The following is a 15,900-nucleotide window of genomic DNA, read 5'->3' on the forward strand; positions in this document are numbered from 1 at the left end:
TGTAAAGATAAAAATTAAAAAAAAAAGAAGGAAAAGTACATCATTCTCAGACTGAATTACTGAAAGAATGTAAAGGGTAAAACGTTGCTACTTGAAACTTTGAGGGATAGTTAATTGATTTAAATTTTGATCAACATTTTATGATGTATTTTTTTTATTTAATTGATATGAAAAAAGTTACAACTTATTATACTTTTCAAATATATAAATTTTAATATTAAAATATCAAGTTAATCTGATCCAATTTAATTTTAAAATTTAGTTAAATTAATTTTTGAAAAATAAAAAATATTACATAAATTGGAACTTTGAGTACTGCTGAAAATTTTGGAGATGCTTAATGTGATATAACATTTTTTTTTTGTGCGGAGTGCCCTTCAAATGCATTGGTCTTTAAATTTTGTAGCTCAAATTGCTGGTCTTTAATGTTTACCCTTCGACTAAAACTCTTAGGTTCCAGGTTCAAATCCCCGCTCAGTAAAAAATTTCAAAAAATTTTGCCAGGTAGAACTTAGATTCGCAAGGCAAAGTTTTGCTTGTGAAAGTATGCCTTAAGACAGAATTTTGCCTTCAAAACTCTGCCTTAAGATAGAGTTTGCTAAGGCGTAATTTGCCTGCAAAATGTTATCTTAAGACATAGTTTGTAGGCAAACTCTGCCCCATCAGATATAATTTGCCTGCAAACTCTGCCTTAAGCAGTGTTTTAAAAGGCGTTTTCGGGGCGGGGTGTATCAAAAATGCCCCGGGGCGATGGTTCGAGGCGAAAGTCTCAAAAGGCGTACGCCCAGCAATTCGGGGGTACGTCTGGGTGTTTGGGGCGAGTTTTTTTTGTTGGGGGCGTGTTGGGACGTAAGCCCAGAAAACTTCTTCAAATTAAAACAAAATTTATTAAATAAGTCCTCAATATAATACCCAAATTTTCAAAAGTCAACTAGTAATTACTTAAATATTTTAAAAATGAACCAAAATATTAAATTTAAAAGTCACGACCTGTTTTTATTGATAGAATGCTTAATATATGTTCTTTTTTAATTATTTATCTTTTGTTCTGCTATATACCCCTGAACTATTGAAAAAGGCTCATAAATACCCTCCTTCCACCTTTTGGTCTAAAAATACCCTTCCATCCACCTTTTAGGTCTAAAAATATCCTTAAGGTTTGTTTTTGGCTCAAATATACCCCTCAAACTAACAAGTTAAAATTAACTCTTTTAAAAAGCCAAATGGAAATTTGTAATTGGTCAATAATAAAATTCCGTAATTTAAAAAAAAATGCCAATAATAAATTTCCAGTAATTTAAAATTCCAGATTTAAAAAAAAAATTGCCAATAATAAAATTCCGTAATTTACATATTTTTTTTTTTTAAAATTGTGTTTTTTTTTTTTTGCATTTCGTGAATTAATCAACGAATTTTTTTTTTTTTTTTTGCATTTCGTGAATAAAAAAACGAAATAGGAAATTATATTTTTTTTTTGAATTTCGTGTATTAAAAAACGAAATAAGATAAAAAAAAATTATTTTCGTTCATATAAAAACGAAATTGGAAAATTGGACAAAATATATTTTCCAATTTTGTTTTTATATGAACAAAATTAATTTTTTTATCCTATTTCACTTTTCAATACACGAAATGCAAAAAAAAATTATAATTTCCTATTTCGTTTTTTTATGCACGAAATGCAAAAAAAAACATATTTCGTTGATTAATTCACAAAATGCAAAAACAAAATCAGTTTGGTTCATATTTTTTAATTTTTAAATTAAATAATATATGTGTCCAATCACAAAATGTCATTTGACTTTTTAAAAGAGTTAACTTTAACTTTTTAAGGGTATTTTTAGACCAAAAGGTGGAAGGAGGGTATTTATGAGCCTTTTTCAATAGTTCAGGGGTATTTTTGGACCTTTTCCGATATATATATATATACTGGGCCAGCATCCTCATCGGCCCAATCCCGATCAAAACCCCGGCGCCGTAAAAAACTTCGCGGTGAAACCCCCGCCGCCGTCAAAAACTTAGCTCAGTCAGTAGCGTTTTCCGGGGAGAAAAAATAGAGCTAAGAGAGATGGAAAAAGAGAAGAAAATAGAGAGCTTCGTGGTAGTACACAACATAGCAAAGAGACACAACGTGGGAACCCTAGCTCGTAGCGCCACCGCTTTCGGCGTATCGGAGATGATACTCGTGGGCCGTCGAGATTTCAACGCCTTCGGTAGTCACGGCTCCACCTCTCATGTCCGTTTTCGTCATTTCCACTCCCTTGCCGATGCTAAAACCTTCCTTAAGGAAAGAGATTGTGATATATGTGGAGTTGAAATTACAGAAAATGCAGTGCCAGTAAATAAACATCCTTTTAAGACAAGTACTGCTTTCCTCCTGGGAAATGAGGTTAGAAGTCTATCCTTTTGCTTCTTTCTTTGTAAGTTTTCAAATGTTAGTACTCCATCCATCTGCCCAATTTATGTGCTACAATTTGGATTTCTAGAGTCAAACAAGAAAATCTTTGACCACAGACTTATTCGTATGCACTTTAAATATTTTAAATTGTTAATAATGTGACTTATAATACTTTTTATGTCGTTTCTAAATATGTAAATTATTTTTCACAAAATTTAAAGATTGTATGTTCGAATTCACGGTCAAAATAAAAGAAATTTGACTCTCGAAATCCAAACTGGAGGTCTCAGGTTCGAAACTCCTTGCCTGAGACAGCAGGGAGTTTGCTTTATGGGTAGAGCTCGTCGCACGGGGTTGCCTAGTGCGGTTTATCTCTCCTGTGTGGTTTGCGAGCTATTGCACAAGAGTGGGGTTTACCGTGTGCGTGCGCACCCAAAGGGTAGCGGCTGCGGATTCCCCTATCATAAAAAATAAAATAAAAAATACTGTATCACATAAATTGGGATAGAGGGAGTAACATTTTTGGAACAGAACAATGATAAGAAAATGGTCCATTTAGTCCATACTAGTAATTGGAATTAGGACTTATCTGTTGTTTTTGTTACAGTTAAATTGGGTCAAGTGTTTGTCACGAGTGTTTCTGGTATCGGGACAAGTGTTAGATCTGTTGGATCTCTCAGTCTTAGGGAATCCTAATTTGCGTTATATAAGACAAATTATTTTGTATTAGAATGAAATGAGCCTGAATAGAGAAGAATGGTTAGAAAGATTCATGTTAAATAGGATTGGATGTGTGGTTGATTGATGTTAAATAGGATTTACATTGCAACCACTGTGGTTGCTCTTTCCTCAACCAAAATATATTATTATAACAACTCTAATACTAGTAATTTCTTAAAGTCTTACTTACAGGTGTTAGCAATTACTTGTTCTTTATTATGGGCAGGAAATTTGTTAGGGCCTGTTTGGAAAGCCACCCAGGTAATTGGAATTGGGTGTAATTGAGTGTAATTACACAGTTTGGCCTGTTTGTTTGGCCAAGTAATTACACAGTTAGGTAAGAATTGGGTGTAATTGACAGGATGTAATTACACTCTTCAATTCTCAAGGGGGGCTGAGAATTGGGTGTAATTACACCCTATAATTACAGGGTTACTTTTTAGTTTGTTTATTTTTTTACTTTAATTTATTTTTTATTTCTAATATTTTGATTTTTTTGATTTTTAATATTTTTTATTTCTATTATTTTAATTTCTTTTTTATTTTTACTTTTTAATTATTTTTATTGTTTAAAATGTATTTTTCTTTTTATATTATTTATTTTTCATTTTCTTTCTTCTCATTCCCAACCTTTACTTCTTGTGGTTCCATGTAATTGCTCGTATTTTTTTATTTTATTCATTTAGCATAACCGTGTTATTATTCTAATATTTGAAACTACACCTCTTAATATTGGAAAGAATGAGTAATTAACAAACTTGACATATAACGAGTGACGTTATTAAAGTAGAATTTCATTGTGAATGAGGTTATAGACTTATATTTTTCCTTTCTTTTGAATTATTTACTTAAGTTACGTTGGAACTTACTTATGTAATGTTGAAATTTGACATAAGAGTATTATGTTAGAACTTTTTCTTTTGGATTCTGAATTTAGGTTATATTTCCAATTTTAAGTTATTTTCTTTCACATTGCATGTTGTTTATTTTCCACTTACATTTGATGGATTTTTTGTGTCAAACATTTGAATAATGTTATGGAATTATATTTATTAATATTATTTTTTTGTCAAACATCCAATCCATGACGTTCTTACAAAAAAAGTCTTCTTTTAAGTTTTATAATTAATTAAAATTAAATATCAATTTGAAAAATATATATCAATTATTTTTGTTACAATATTAGTTACAAATATATGATTATTAATTAATATATTTTCAAGAAACAATATGTTATTAAATAACTAATTTAATATCATTTATAAAGGCAACATTTTTTAAATATTAATTTTTAAATTTTTTATAATTAAATTTTATTTTTAAATTAAACTGACTGTGTAATTACACTTGTGCAACCAAACAGCACGCTTGTAATTACACTGTAATTACGTTATGACAAACAAACAGGTCGTTGTAATTACACTACTGTGTAATTACTACCCTAGTAATTACACCAATTCCAATTACCAGGTGGCTTTCCAAACAGGCCCTTAATGATTTTTAGATGGTTGTGATTGTCAAACAAATGCTAGGATTGGAAAGCAATTTGTCACCTGATTGTAGTTTGAATAAATTGTTGTTGTAGGGTACTGGACTCTCTGCAAAAGAGTGTGAGATATGTGATTTCTTTGTATATATTCCACAATATGGGTGTGGTACTGCTTCATTGAACGTAACTGTCGCTGCTTCCATTGTTCTACATCAGTTTGGAGGTAATTTCTAGTGATAATCACTACTTCTGCTTTTGTCTTATCTGTTCTACTCTGCTTTTCGTGAGTGCTTCCATAAACTTTATGCTTGCTACTTACTGGACAAAAGCATTTTGTATCTCGTGCTTTACGATATTAGCTTTACTGCTCTACCACGCTACGACTAGAAGGTTTACGTGCTTACTTCTGCATTTCGCGCTTTACCTCTCGTTAATGCTACTCAAATAAGAAAAAAAACACATCAGGTTTTAGTTCTCCTCCCCCTTTTATATAAATATATGGTAAACGCCCACAATGGAACTCCTATATGTAGGATCCAACAGTGGTCATTTCTTGGTTTGCTCCCTTGATGACTCAAGCCTCCTACCTCACAGCCGGAGGTGGACTATCCCTGCCTTGACATTTAGTTCTCATGCTCTGCGTGCTTGTTCTTTTATATTGACTTTTCTTAATGTGACAAGATATTACTCTTACCTTTGCCATTCACATTGGACTGATCAAGATTTCTAGCCTTTGTTTTCATTTGGTGGAAGTGTTGCTGCGTTGCCTTTTGCACTAACCTTTTAAACATTTATGAGATGTTGGACTCTATAACTTTGATCCATAATGTGAACGGGGGTTATATCTGATCATGAATAAGAGGATAGAAACTAGTACTTGTGGCTAAGTGTTAAATATCTGATGTCTCAAGTCTCAGTGTTTCGAAAGAAAGGAACTTCGAATGGGCACACAAGTTGTAGATATCCAACAGCTTGTCTGTGTTAAGGTTTCAGTATGCAATACAGAAAATCCTCCTAATTTATTGATGAAACAATACAGGATTTTTGTAATCTTACGAGGAACAAAGAATTTGGCTTTGGCTATGTCAATTGAAAAACTTGTATTTGGTAATGGGACTAAGCTGGACTAGTTGTTTTTAATAAAAAGTTACACACTTGTAGAGTGTGGTTTAGTTGGTCGTCTGGGTAATTACTGATCAGCAGAACAGCAAGGAAGCTTTACTTTGATTGGTTGGTTATCCAGCACCATAGTGTTGCCTACAAACTGTTTTAGCTTCAAATGATCTTGAGGGTTTCACCAAAAAAAAAAAAAAAAAAAAATGGTAGAAGCTGCTAAGCATTTGCGTATACTCTAGTTAGGAAAATAATTCATTGTGTAAGATTCATGGAAATGTGGGATAGGTAGCTGGATTGTTGGATCATCGAGAGGCTGTATCTGCTAAATTTCTTACGTAAATAAATCAGTAATTTGGGAGGATAACTTTTCTACAAATATACTTAGCTTTTTCAATGAGAAAATGAATAGTTTCTTTGCTTTAATACTTTAAGGAAACTGCTGGTCTCGTATGTTTCAGTGAATAGTTGTGCAGCTATGGCAAATGAAGGGCCTTTTTGACACTACAATACCAAGAAAATGAGAAACAAAATCTTCTTTTCAACGCAGTACTGATAAGTATGATCTTTTTATCTCTGATAAAACACCGGAAAGTAGCTGTAAGCTTTAAACCCTCAATCGGGTGTCAACCAACTGTGACTATCTTGTATGGTTTATGTATGGCCTGGTGGCCATTGTCTGCTGTTAGGTCAGTGGAATCTCAGTGATCCAATGGCTACCGGAGACGACTGCACCATGTGGTAGCTGTATAGAAATAGAAGTCACTGACTGCTGCTGCTGAGAGCTTAATTTGACGCCACTTTAGTGGCTCCAGTTTAAATATGATCATTTTCTCATATATTTTGTCTAAAATATCTGTTTTTTATACTAGTAGACATGATTTTTTTTCCCGAACATTTCTATTTAATTATTACTTTATATGATCATGTAGTTTTAGCTATATCGTGGACTTGAATTTATAACCTAATCCTTTCAGTTTGGGCTGGATTCTCTGAGAGAACACGTGAAGGGAATAAGTTTATCGTGGCCGAAAGACCTTTCAAACAGGCAAAGAAAAATTACTGCGTGGAAACATCTGAATCTATTGCTGAGGAGCGAAGACTGAAGAGAGAATCAAATGGTTTCTTTGAAGATACTGGAAAGGAGGAATCAGCTACAAATCTTTTGGATACCTTGTTTGATGATTAGTGCCGGAGAAAAAAGTCTGCCGTAGTTATGCATCCTTCAGCTTCATCCTCAAGGCTGTGCAGATTTATTTAGATCAAAGCAGAGCAAGGCAAGTCAACGGGTGATATTGGTTATTAGTGGAGTAAACTACAGAAGAGTTGGAATTAAGGACCGTAAGTATCTCACTGACTAGCCACCATAGCCTAGAGGTTTTCCACAGCAATTCTGTGTTTGCAAGTTTTATGTTGAGGAGATTTCAGGTTTAGCATTTTTTGATCGTGAATTAGTCCTTTTCGTTGTACACTTGAACTCGGAATTAAGATGGCCATTTCATAATTATAATATTAAGTTCAGACTAGCCAAATGATTGCAGTTGCAGTTTTTGTATAATGTTATACTCAGCAAATGATTGAAATTGTACATAACGTACATGGTATCTTTTTTTCATCAGTATTTCACCCACAAATATTGTCAAAAGTGTTAGGTAATGCCTGAAAATTGAGGCTTGATTGGCTCACCTCCACCCTGTTTCACTTTACTCTGGTAGACCAGAATGTAGAACTTTTGATCAATTGAAAGCATCAAAACACTGAAATACCTTATTATAAATAGTGTTTATACGCCAATAATGCGCTACGAGTCCATGGTCATGAGTTGCATTTGCATCTGCCAGAAGAGAATTGATCACTCTGTCCTGTAAAGAATGAAAATGACATGTAGAGATCATTTCAAAAAGCAGAAGAATATCATAGGCCATTCCACCTTTATCTTCCAAATGTTTGACTAGCTGTTGCGCGTCATGTGGCACCTTAACTCTACCTTTCGTGTAGCTCCTATAAAAAAGTATTAAACTTAATGTTACAAGACTAATAAACAGCTCCATCGTAGTATTTCTTGGTTTTATACTTCTTTCCATTGACTAATGTGGGAAAACCTTAGGTAGATAATGGTCATTTATCTATTATAATATATCAATCAAGACTAGAGAAACTGGATTTCTTCATCTTTATAGTTGTTTAAGTTTTTAAGAGAAAGAAAGTCGTTCACAGGTATGAGTTAGGTATTGTTTTGTCGTCAAAGACAAGAAGCTCAACCATTATGACACCAATGTCAAATAATCAAACCCCACCTCATTTCTTGGAGCAGTTGGGATGTGCTTTTGTCTCTTTATCTACTTTTAACTTGCCTTGATCAGACGTTCACCAGTAAGACACAAATATCCTTTTCAAAACTTTCTGAAACACTAACATGAGATGCAGTATAAATGTGGTATACAAAATGTACATATGAAATGAATCCTAGTATCACTTTCATACCTTCAATCAAGGCATAATTCAAGAAATTGACTAACCTCACACTCATTAAAATCCATCTAGTTAGCTAACACTCATTGACAAATTGGTTGCAGAGAAATCCCATGCAGGCAAGAGAGGCTCCAGTGCATCTTTCATGCAGAAAACAGTTTTCCCGCATGTTGCATGTTTTCAGCCGGAGAATTCACCGGCTTTGCTCGAGGATGCGGTGCCTGATATGGCGACGTCCGAGGACTAAGGTGGTGATCAAGAAGTTTGGGAAGCTGAGTTCAAGAGGACATCATGGTCAGCTCAAAGAAAAACTTAGGTTCAAATCATCATCAACTCATACAAATGGCCAAACTAGGCCTATTCGACTAGCCACCTTCAATGCTGCATTATTTTCTCTTGCACCTGCTGTGCCTAAGGCTGAAAAATCAGCCATCTTTGCTCATGACGATGATGACGACGGTTTCAAATTTCAAAACCAGGTAAAGTCTGAGAATAATCGTCCCAAGAGCATATTGAAGCATTCCCCTCTTCATCCCATATTAATGAATGGAGCAAAACCAAAGCAAAAAGTTTCAATCAACCTTCCTGAGAATGAGATTTCATTAGCTCAGAACAGGGTAGTTGGACTCTTGGAAGATGATTCCACCAAGATTTTGAGTTTAAACAACAACAGCCTAGGCCCTGTGAGGTCTCCGATATGCTTCCCTGCTATGGCTAATTGGATGATTAATGATTATGGAGGTTGCTGCTTGACTGGAACAAGGGCCATTCTTGATGTGCTGAAAGAAGTGGATGCTGATATATTGGCTTTACAAGATGTGAAGGCTGAGGAAGAGAAAGATATGAGACCATTATCTGATTTGGCTCATGCTCTTGGGATGAACTATGTGTTTGCTGAAAGCTGGGCTCCTGAATTTGGTAATGCTATTTTATCCAAATGGCCTATTAAGAGATGGAGAATCCAGAAAATCTATGATGATAAAGATTTCAGGTGCCTCTCTTGGAACTATCACTTATGTTAAACTTGTGTTGACACTATCTATGCTAATGGAATTGTCTGTACAACATTATCTAAAATTTTAAACTATGATAAGAAGCAACACTTCTATTTGGTTCATTTATAGTTTTGTGGGGGAAATCGGTTTATAGGAAGGAGAGAAAAGCTTTTAACTTGAAACTTAGTCCTAGTATGAGGGGTCGTCGTTTTTTGTAATGGTGTTTTGGTTTGATGCAGGAATGTGCTTAAGGCTACGGTTGATGTACCACGGATGGGAGAGTTGAACTTCTGTTGCACTCAACTTGATCATTTAGATGAGAATTGGAGAATGAAGCAAATTAATGCGATATTACAATCAAATGACAGTCCTCACATTTTAGCAGGAGGGTTAAATTCTCTTGATGCATCAGATTACTCATTAGAGAGATGGACTGATATTGTGAAGGTAAAAAAGATCCCAAACCTTAATAAGTACAATTCTTTCTTGAATTACTAGCATCCTTTTATCAATTTCTTGATCACACAATGTCATCACGGCATGTAGTATTATGAGGAGATGGGGAAGCCAACTCCAAGAGTTGAGGTCATGAATTTCTTGAAAGGGAAACAGTACAGCGATGCAAAAGAGTTTGCAGGGGAATGTGAGTCAGTTGTTATCATTGCCAAAGGCCAAAGTATGAATCTTTATCTCAAAATTTCCTATGAAATCTTTCTCCATCTTACTTGGAACCATTATATCATGAGTTGCTTGCAACATTTTCTCAATCACGTTCATTGTCATTTTGTCACAGATGTGCAAGGAACGTGTAAATATGGAACTCGAGTTGATTATATTTTGGGATCACAAGGCTTGCCTTATGCGTTTGTACCTGGATCATACTCGGTTGTTTCATCAAAAGGCACGTCCGATCACCATATAGTTAAGGTGGAAATCAAGAAAGCAGCAGGCAGTGGTAGGAAGAATAGTAGGAAACTGAAGAAAGTAAAAAAGAAAGTTGAAAGGATGACAAGTTCTTGTTCCTCAAGAGGGATTTGGAAAGTGAACACTTAGCAACTATGGTTATTAGTTCTTGGGGTCTCTGACCTTTTTTTTTAAAAAAAAAAAACCTTTTGGTAGTGTATGCATTATTTTGTTTCCCTTCTTTGTGACTGATTATAACATTTTCATTACATATAGAGTTTAAGATAGTGAGTATGCAGATATATGTTCTCTCTTTTAATTTGTTTGACCTAATTACCATTTATTGAATCATCAAAATTCTACACTTAATAAGTTCAACCTGTTAATAGTTTTCTAGTTCTTAAATCAAGAATTGGCGCAAGGCTAAGTGTGAGATTTAAATTACCTCTAGATTGGAAAATCCCTAATTGGCTTTAAAAAACAAATTATTACCCTATTAGTTTTGGAATAAGATGCTCTCGAATAGAATAGAGCAACTTGGATACAAAAGATTTATGTAACCGATCTCAACTAGTTTGCAGTTGAGGTGCAATTGAATGATCAGTTCAAAGTATGGTGATCATGTGGATCGTAAACTTCAAAATCTAAAAGCTAATTAAATCAATATCTGACATGAGGTTAAATATCCTCTTCCAATTCCTTGCTTTCTGGAGCATGAGAAAGAGAATTGTCCACAACAGCATCAATTTTTCACGTTATAAAAATTGATTTTTAAATCCATTAGAAATTCTAACTTATTCAATATCATTTCAAACTTAAAAATATTAAATATGTGAATAAAATTGATTTCTCTTCCTTCATTCTCCCAATTATTAACGAATTTTCTATTTTAATCACAAAGTAAAAAGGTGTTGCATTTATCAGTACATAGTTGCTGATATAATTAGAACCAGCAACCTTGTCATTGTCACACTAGTCCAAGGAACAAAAATATCAATTAACTATTTTTGAGTTCAGGAGGAATAAAAAAGACTTGAGTTCAATATATTTTCTCACTACATATTTAAGGTATGCCACTACAATATTATTTTCTCACCCCACCCTATCCCACCCCCAATACTCAACATTCTAAAAATAGTATTTCTATATTTGGCAGATGCGAATTATATTGCAAATTACAATAAACTGGCTATCTGTATTTTGAACTTTCTTTTACATCAATAAAGTCACTCAACTTAGAGCTGTTCTCTTATAAAACTACTCAATCAAAATTTGAACATTTTGGGTTTGGGAAATAATACACCCTTCAGTTTTTGAATGGGATAATAAACTCTCTTGATCTTAAATCAATGGCTAGAAATGATTTGAATTGTTGTATATATTTTTAAAATGTCTTGATTGCTATTAATATAAAAAAAATTATGATTTAACTAATTAGTATTTTATGGTATGTTTTTTTTAAAATTGAATTGTTGAACATATTGTCATAATTAATTTTAAAAAAAACATACCATAATTAGTATTTTGGTTATCAATTGGTTATCAGTCACACGACTCTGTTTGGTTGCGTTTGGCCAATTAATTTTAAACGCACTTTTGAACAACAATTAGTATTTGACCAAGCTTTTAAAAAGTGCTTCTAAGTGTATTTTTTTCAAAAGTGCTTTTGGGCAAAAGCTATTTTTTTAGCTTCCGAAAAACTGCTTCTGCTACTCCCCAAAAACACTTATTTTCTCCAAAAAAATTGGCCAAACGCCTCACTTTTTTAAAAATAAGCACTTATTGAAAAAAATAAGTATTTTTGGGAAAAAATAAGTATTTTTGGGAAAAAATAAGCTTGACCAAACAGGCTATAAGTTAGTGCATATTTCTGCTGGCTCGGCTGCATTCGTCTAGCCATATATGCAGCAAATGACTTTATTTTTTGGTTAGAAGTTTCTGTTCTAGTAAATCACATAAATACTCCTAGTGTCAATAGTAAAGTTGATTATTCAGAAGGTCATTCAACTAATAGAAATTGTGCAAGAAAAATACTTTTTTTTTATTTTTAAATTTTATAATAGAAAAGTCTCTATGTTTATGTCATTTCACACACAAAGTCACTCACTGCACTTCGCTAACGCTTAACTGATATGACAATATTTTATAGTTGCTAAAATCATAAAACATTAAAAATACCCATTATAACCGATACAAGGAAATCCGATCTACTGACCCCACCCAATTACTACTGATATTGGGTAAAATTTTACTATGTACGTGCTAACTTATCCATATGGATTGACTAGATATCCTAAAATTTGTAAATTTAATTTATCTGAACTGTTTGACTAGTTCTAGACACTGCTAACTAGATACAGCCAAATGATGGATCTCACACCGTCTCATTCTTTTCTTTGTAGTATCGCAAATTGATTACCTTAATAGTGAACAATATTGATTAAGCTTAATAAAGATGTCAACACAAACTTAAACTCAAAAGCATTTGGGACTCATCCAGCCTACAGGTGACATTCAATTATAATGAATTATGCTTTGCTAGCCTAAACCCATTTTTTTGTTATTGCTCAGATTGTCATAATTAATTAAATAAAAAACAATATAAAAGACTAACCAGTTAAATCATAACTTTTTATTTTAACAGCAATCAAGACAGTTTAGAAATATATGCAACAGTTCAACTCATTTCTAGCCATTGATTTGAGATCAAGGAAGTTTATCTCATTCAAAAAATGAAGGGTGTATTATTTCTCAAACCCAAAACGTTAAGGGGGCAAAGTGGAGTTTTTTAATGACAAATTTGGTTGAGTGATTTTATAAGTTGAGTGACTTTATTGATACAAAATAAAATTTAATGACTTTGCTACATAATTTCTCATACTTGAGTGACCTTTTGAGATATTTACTCTTATTAATCGTGAAAGTGTCAGAAAAAAAATTCTAGAAGTTCTTGGTATATATACGTACAAGTAATCTGGTTCCTAAAATTGTGTTACCCTTGTACTTAGATCATGATGTGTACTTAGATCATGATGATGCTACAAATCTTAACTGAAGTCAGAAAACTGTTAGACAGATAAGTATATTCAACGGCTAGAAATATATTAAATGTATGAGTATAAAAGTAGTTCTCAAGAAACAGGGCTTTTCTATTTTAAGCTTTCGAACTAAACCACTATGTCATGATGATATAATGTCACTTGAATTTTTGAATTACGGGGAAGCAAAGCAATAGCTTCCTCTTGCTTCCAGGTATCTCTATTCCCACTTCCTCTATCTTTTGTCTTCTAATTATCTGTTATTCTGTTTTAGTAATACTTAAATACTAGCGGAAATAAATATTGGGAAACCGAATTATAGGTTCTGAATATTTTTTTTTATCTATTAAATGAATTTTATCACAAATACAGAGTTGAGCTAAAGTTACTGAGTTATATCAAACTCATAAAGAACAACTGCAATCCTGTAATTACTAGCACAGTTTAATTTATCACTTGAGGAAGTTCATATGTTACAAATTGTGGAAATATATATGTCTAGAGACGTTTTAATATCTAAGTTTAATTCAATGTAATATCAACATGACTATAAGAACATGACGTTGAAAATTGAAGTATGGAAGATCAAACGTGAAAAACTAACAATCTACGTTTTAGTCGTGTTCACTATAAACAACTACACAAAAGAAGTTCGCTTTGCTTCCTCTGTTATCAGACATCAGAGCACATGAGATTATATACAATTAATTAAACATAAGTAATTAACAAGTAACAACCATTATTTCACATATAAACACACACATGTGGCGAAATAATAGTATTTTCTTTGTGAAAGGTCATGTAATCAATAACATAGTTTCGCTCATCGAGTTATTGTTTGATTTATTACCTTAAGAATTATATCATAGATTTGTTGTCTTTAAGGTTAATATTCTCAATTTATAGTGAATCATCATAGTTACTTAAGGGAAAAAGGAATCATCAATTTTGCTCAGGGAAAAAGAATCAAAACGACGATATGATTACAGCAATTTCAAAGAGGCATGAAACATATGATGCTTGCTCGATTAAGGGGAGCAAGCATTCCGCTTATGAGTTTGGGTAAACTCATAAACTTCGGCGCAAATTCTGTATTTGTGTTAAAAACTACTCTTAATCAATGTGTATTTATAATTTATCAAAGAATTGAATAACTTTCTTTTCTAGAATCTAGATTTCATAAACCCTAAATTCTAGTTCCACCTCTATCGATTAGATAAAACGTTTGAACATAAAAAATAAACTAATTAAGAATTCAAACACTTCCAATCACAAGCTCATTGTGTGTATATATCCAATACGATAAACATCAAATCTTGTAAATATATTCATTTCTTGATTTACATCATATACACACTTTATTTCACTGAATTAAAGAATAATTCACTTGAGTGGAAAAAAAAAATAGCAAACAAAAAGAAATCCTTTCAAAGACACCACTCGATCAAATCATTACTAGTATACAATATTTTTAACTCAAGATAACTCCCTTTTTAGTTATCTTGGCTAGTTGGAGGGTACCCTATACCATGACGCTTATTAGGAAACACCATAAACACAACACTAGAAATGGCACCCACAGCCGGTGGCAACACCATAATCAACATCTTTTGCGTCGACTCGAACGCCGGAAAGAAACAATCCACCGTGTTCCGGTCCAAAATAGTCACAACCCCAAAAACAACTATAGTAAAAAATGCATGTACAAAGTCACCAACTCCGACTTTGTAGGAACTTGTGTCCACCGATGAAGATGTTGGCCAAAGCCCCTTCATTGTGGCTATGCCATAACGGGTGGCGCCGTCGTTGTCAGTGTAACTATCGGTGAAGCAAGAAAATCCACAAGAGAATCCACAAAGGGCAATGAGTATGCCTGATAGGTATTTGTTTATAATTGTGCAATGGCCATTGTTTGTGAGAATAGGGTTTAGGAATTGGTACGTGAAGACTGTTCCTGTTGGGAGGAGTCTTATGAGATTGCCAAGGCCATTTAAGGTCTTGCCCTTCAAGGTAGAACTAGCTTTTGCCATTTTCTTGGAGAGTTTTTTTTAGGGTTTAGTGCAATGTGTTATTTTTAGGGTTTGGTTTGATGTTTTTGGGAATTGCATCATGAAATTTATAGATGGAGGTGTGTTGTTGCTTCTACGTAACATATATATAGTTTGAGCTTTAAATGTAAGTAGAATTGCTAATTTTGCTTTTACTCTTGGGAAGATATGGCCAAATTAAGCTTCAAGTAATGCATGTGCATTGTGGGGTTTTCAATATACTAAGTTTATTGTATGAGTTTAAAAATTTATTCCACACCTAAAGAAACACAAGTAAATATTCATCAAAAGTGAGAATAGTAATATGAAAAATAAAATAAAAAAAATTAACGTATTTGTACTGACAATATAAAAAAAATTACACTAACAGATCGATTGCTTAAAAAGCTAACTCGATTAAGGTGGATGTCCATTAAATGTGGGCAGTAAAATGAACAAAAAAAAAAAAATAGGTTACCTGGTATAACATGTTATGATATATTTAGTGTAAAAAAAATTATGTTAAGACATTGATAGAGTAAATATCTCAAAAGGTTACTGAATCGTGAGGAATATATCATATAGCAAAGTCATTTAATTTTGTTTTGAATCAATAAAATCACTCGACTTAGGTTTTTTCTTTTATATAAAATCACTCAGTCAAGTTTGTCATAAAAAAAAATAGATGACATGACAAAATAAATTAATTTTTATGTCATGTAGACATGAACCCCACAAATAAAAT

General features: G+C 33.0%; 3 protein-coding genes across 3 annotated transcripts; 2 read left to right on the plus strand and 1 right to left on the minus strand.

Moving 5' to 3' along the window:
• The first annotated feature begins 1,938 nt into the window (after positions 1-1,938).
• On the plus strand, positions 1,939-7,246 carry LOC132645038 (uncharacterized). Its single transcript, XM_060361780.1, has 3 exons — positions 1,939-2,389; positions 4,704-4,830; positions 6,698-7,246. Exons 1-3 carry the CDS (start codon positions 2,069-2,071, stop codon positions 6,907-6,909), a joined length of 660 nt encoding a protein of 219 aa, XP_060217763.1. The 5' UTR covers positions 1,939-2,068; the 3' UTR covers positions 6,910-7,246.
• On the plus strand, positions 6,924-10,392 carry LOC132645037 (uncharacterized). The gene is made up of 5 exons (XM_060361779.1): positions 6,924-7,061; positions 8,297-9,183; positions 9,427-9,634; positions 9,734-9,863; positions 9,981-10,392. The coding sequence occupies exons 2-5, from the start codon at positions 8,306-8,308 to the stop codon at positions 10,238-10,240; spliced, it is 1,476 nt and encodes a 491-aa protein (XP_060217762.1). The 5' UTR covers positions 6,924-7,061; positions 8,297-8,305; the 3' UTR covers positions 10,241-10,392.
• Positions 10,393-14,431: 4,039 nt separating this feature from the next.
• LOC132599862 (protein DMP2-like) lies at positions 14,432-15,226 on the minus strand. The gene has a single exon (XM_060313040.1). It carries the CDS (start codon positions 15,156-15,158, stop codon positions 14,622-14,624), a length of 537 nt encoding a protein of 178 aa, XP_060169023.1. The 5' UTR covers positions 15,159-15,226; the 3' UTR covers positions 14,432-14,621.
• Positions 15,227-15,900: the final 674 nt, after the last annotated feature.

Source organism: Lycium barbarum, chromosome 6, assembly GCF_019175385.1.
Source record: "Lycium barbarum isolate Lr01 chromosome 6, ASM1917538v2, whole genome shotgun sequence".
NCBI lineage: Eukaryota > Viridiplantae > Streptophyta > Magnoliopsida > Solanales > Solanaceae > Lycium > Lycium barbarum.

Bases quoted from the DNA above. Each gene is read 5' to 3' on its own strand.
- LOC132645037 (XM_060361779.1), top strand. From the start codon at position 8,306: ATGCAGGCAAGAGAGGCTCCAGTGCATCTTTCATGCAGAAAACAGTTT. The intron at 9,184-9,426 runs GTGCCTCTCTTG...GGTTTGATGCAG, and splicing joins TATGATGATAAAGATTTCAG to GAATGTGCTTAAGGCTACGG. The intron at 9,635-9,733 runs GTAAAAAAGATC...CACGGCATGTAG, and splicing joins GATGGACTGATATTGTGAAG to TATTATGAGGAGATGGGGAA.
- LOC132599862 (XM_060313040.1), bottom strand. From the start codon at position 15,158: ATGGCAAAAGCTAGTTCTACCTTGAAGGGCAAGACCTTAAATGGCCTT.
- LOC132645038 (XM_060361780.1), top strand. From the start codon at position 2,069: ATGGAAAAAGAGAAGAAAATAGAGAGCTTCGTGGTAGTACACAACATA. The intron at 2,390-4,703 runs GTTAGAAGTCTA...TTGTTGTTGTAG, and splicing joins CTTTCCTCCTGGGAAATGAG to GGTACTGGACTCTCTGCAAA. The intron at 4,831-6,697 runs GTAATTTCTAGT...TAATCCTTTCAG, and splicing joins TGTTCTACATCAGTTTGGAG to TTTGGGCTGGATTCTCTGAG.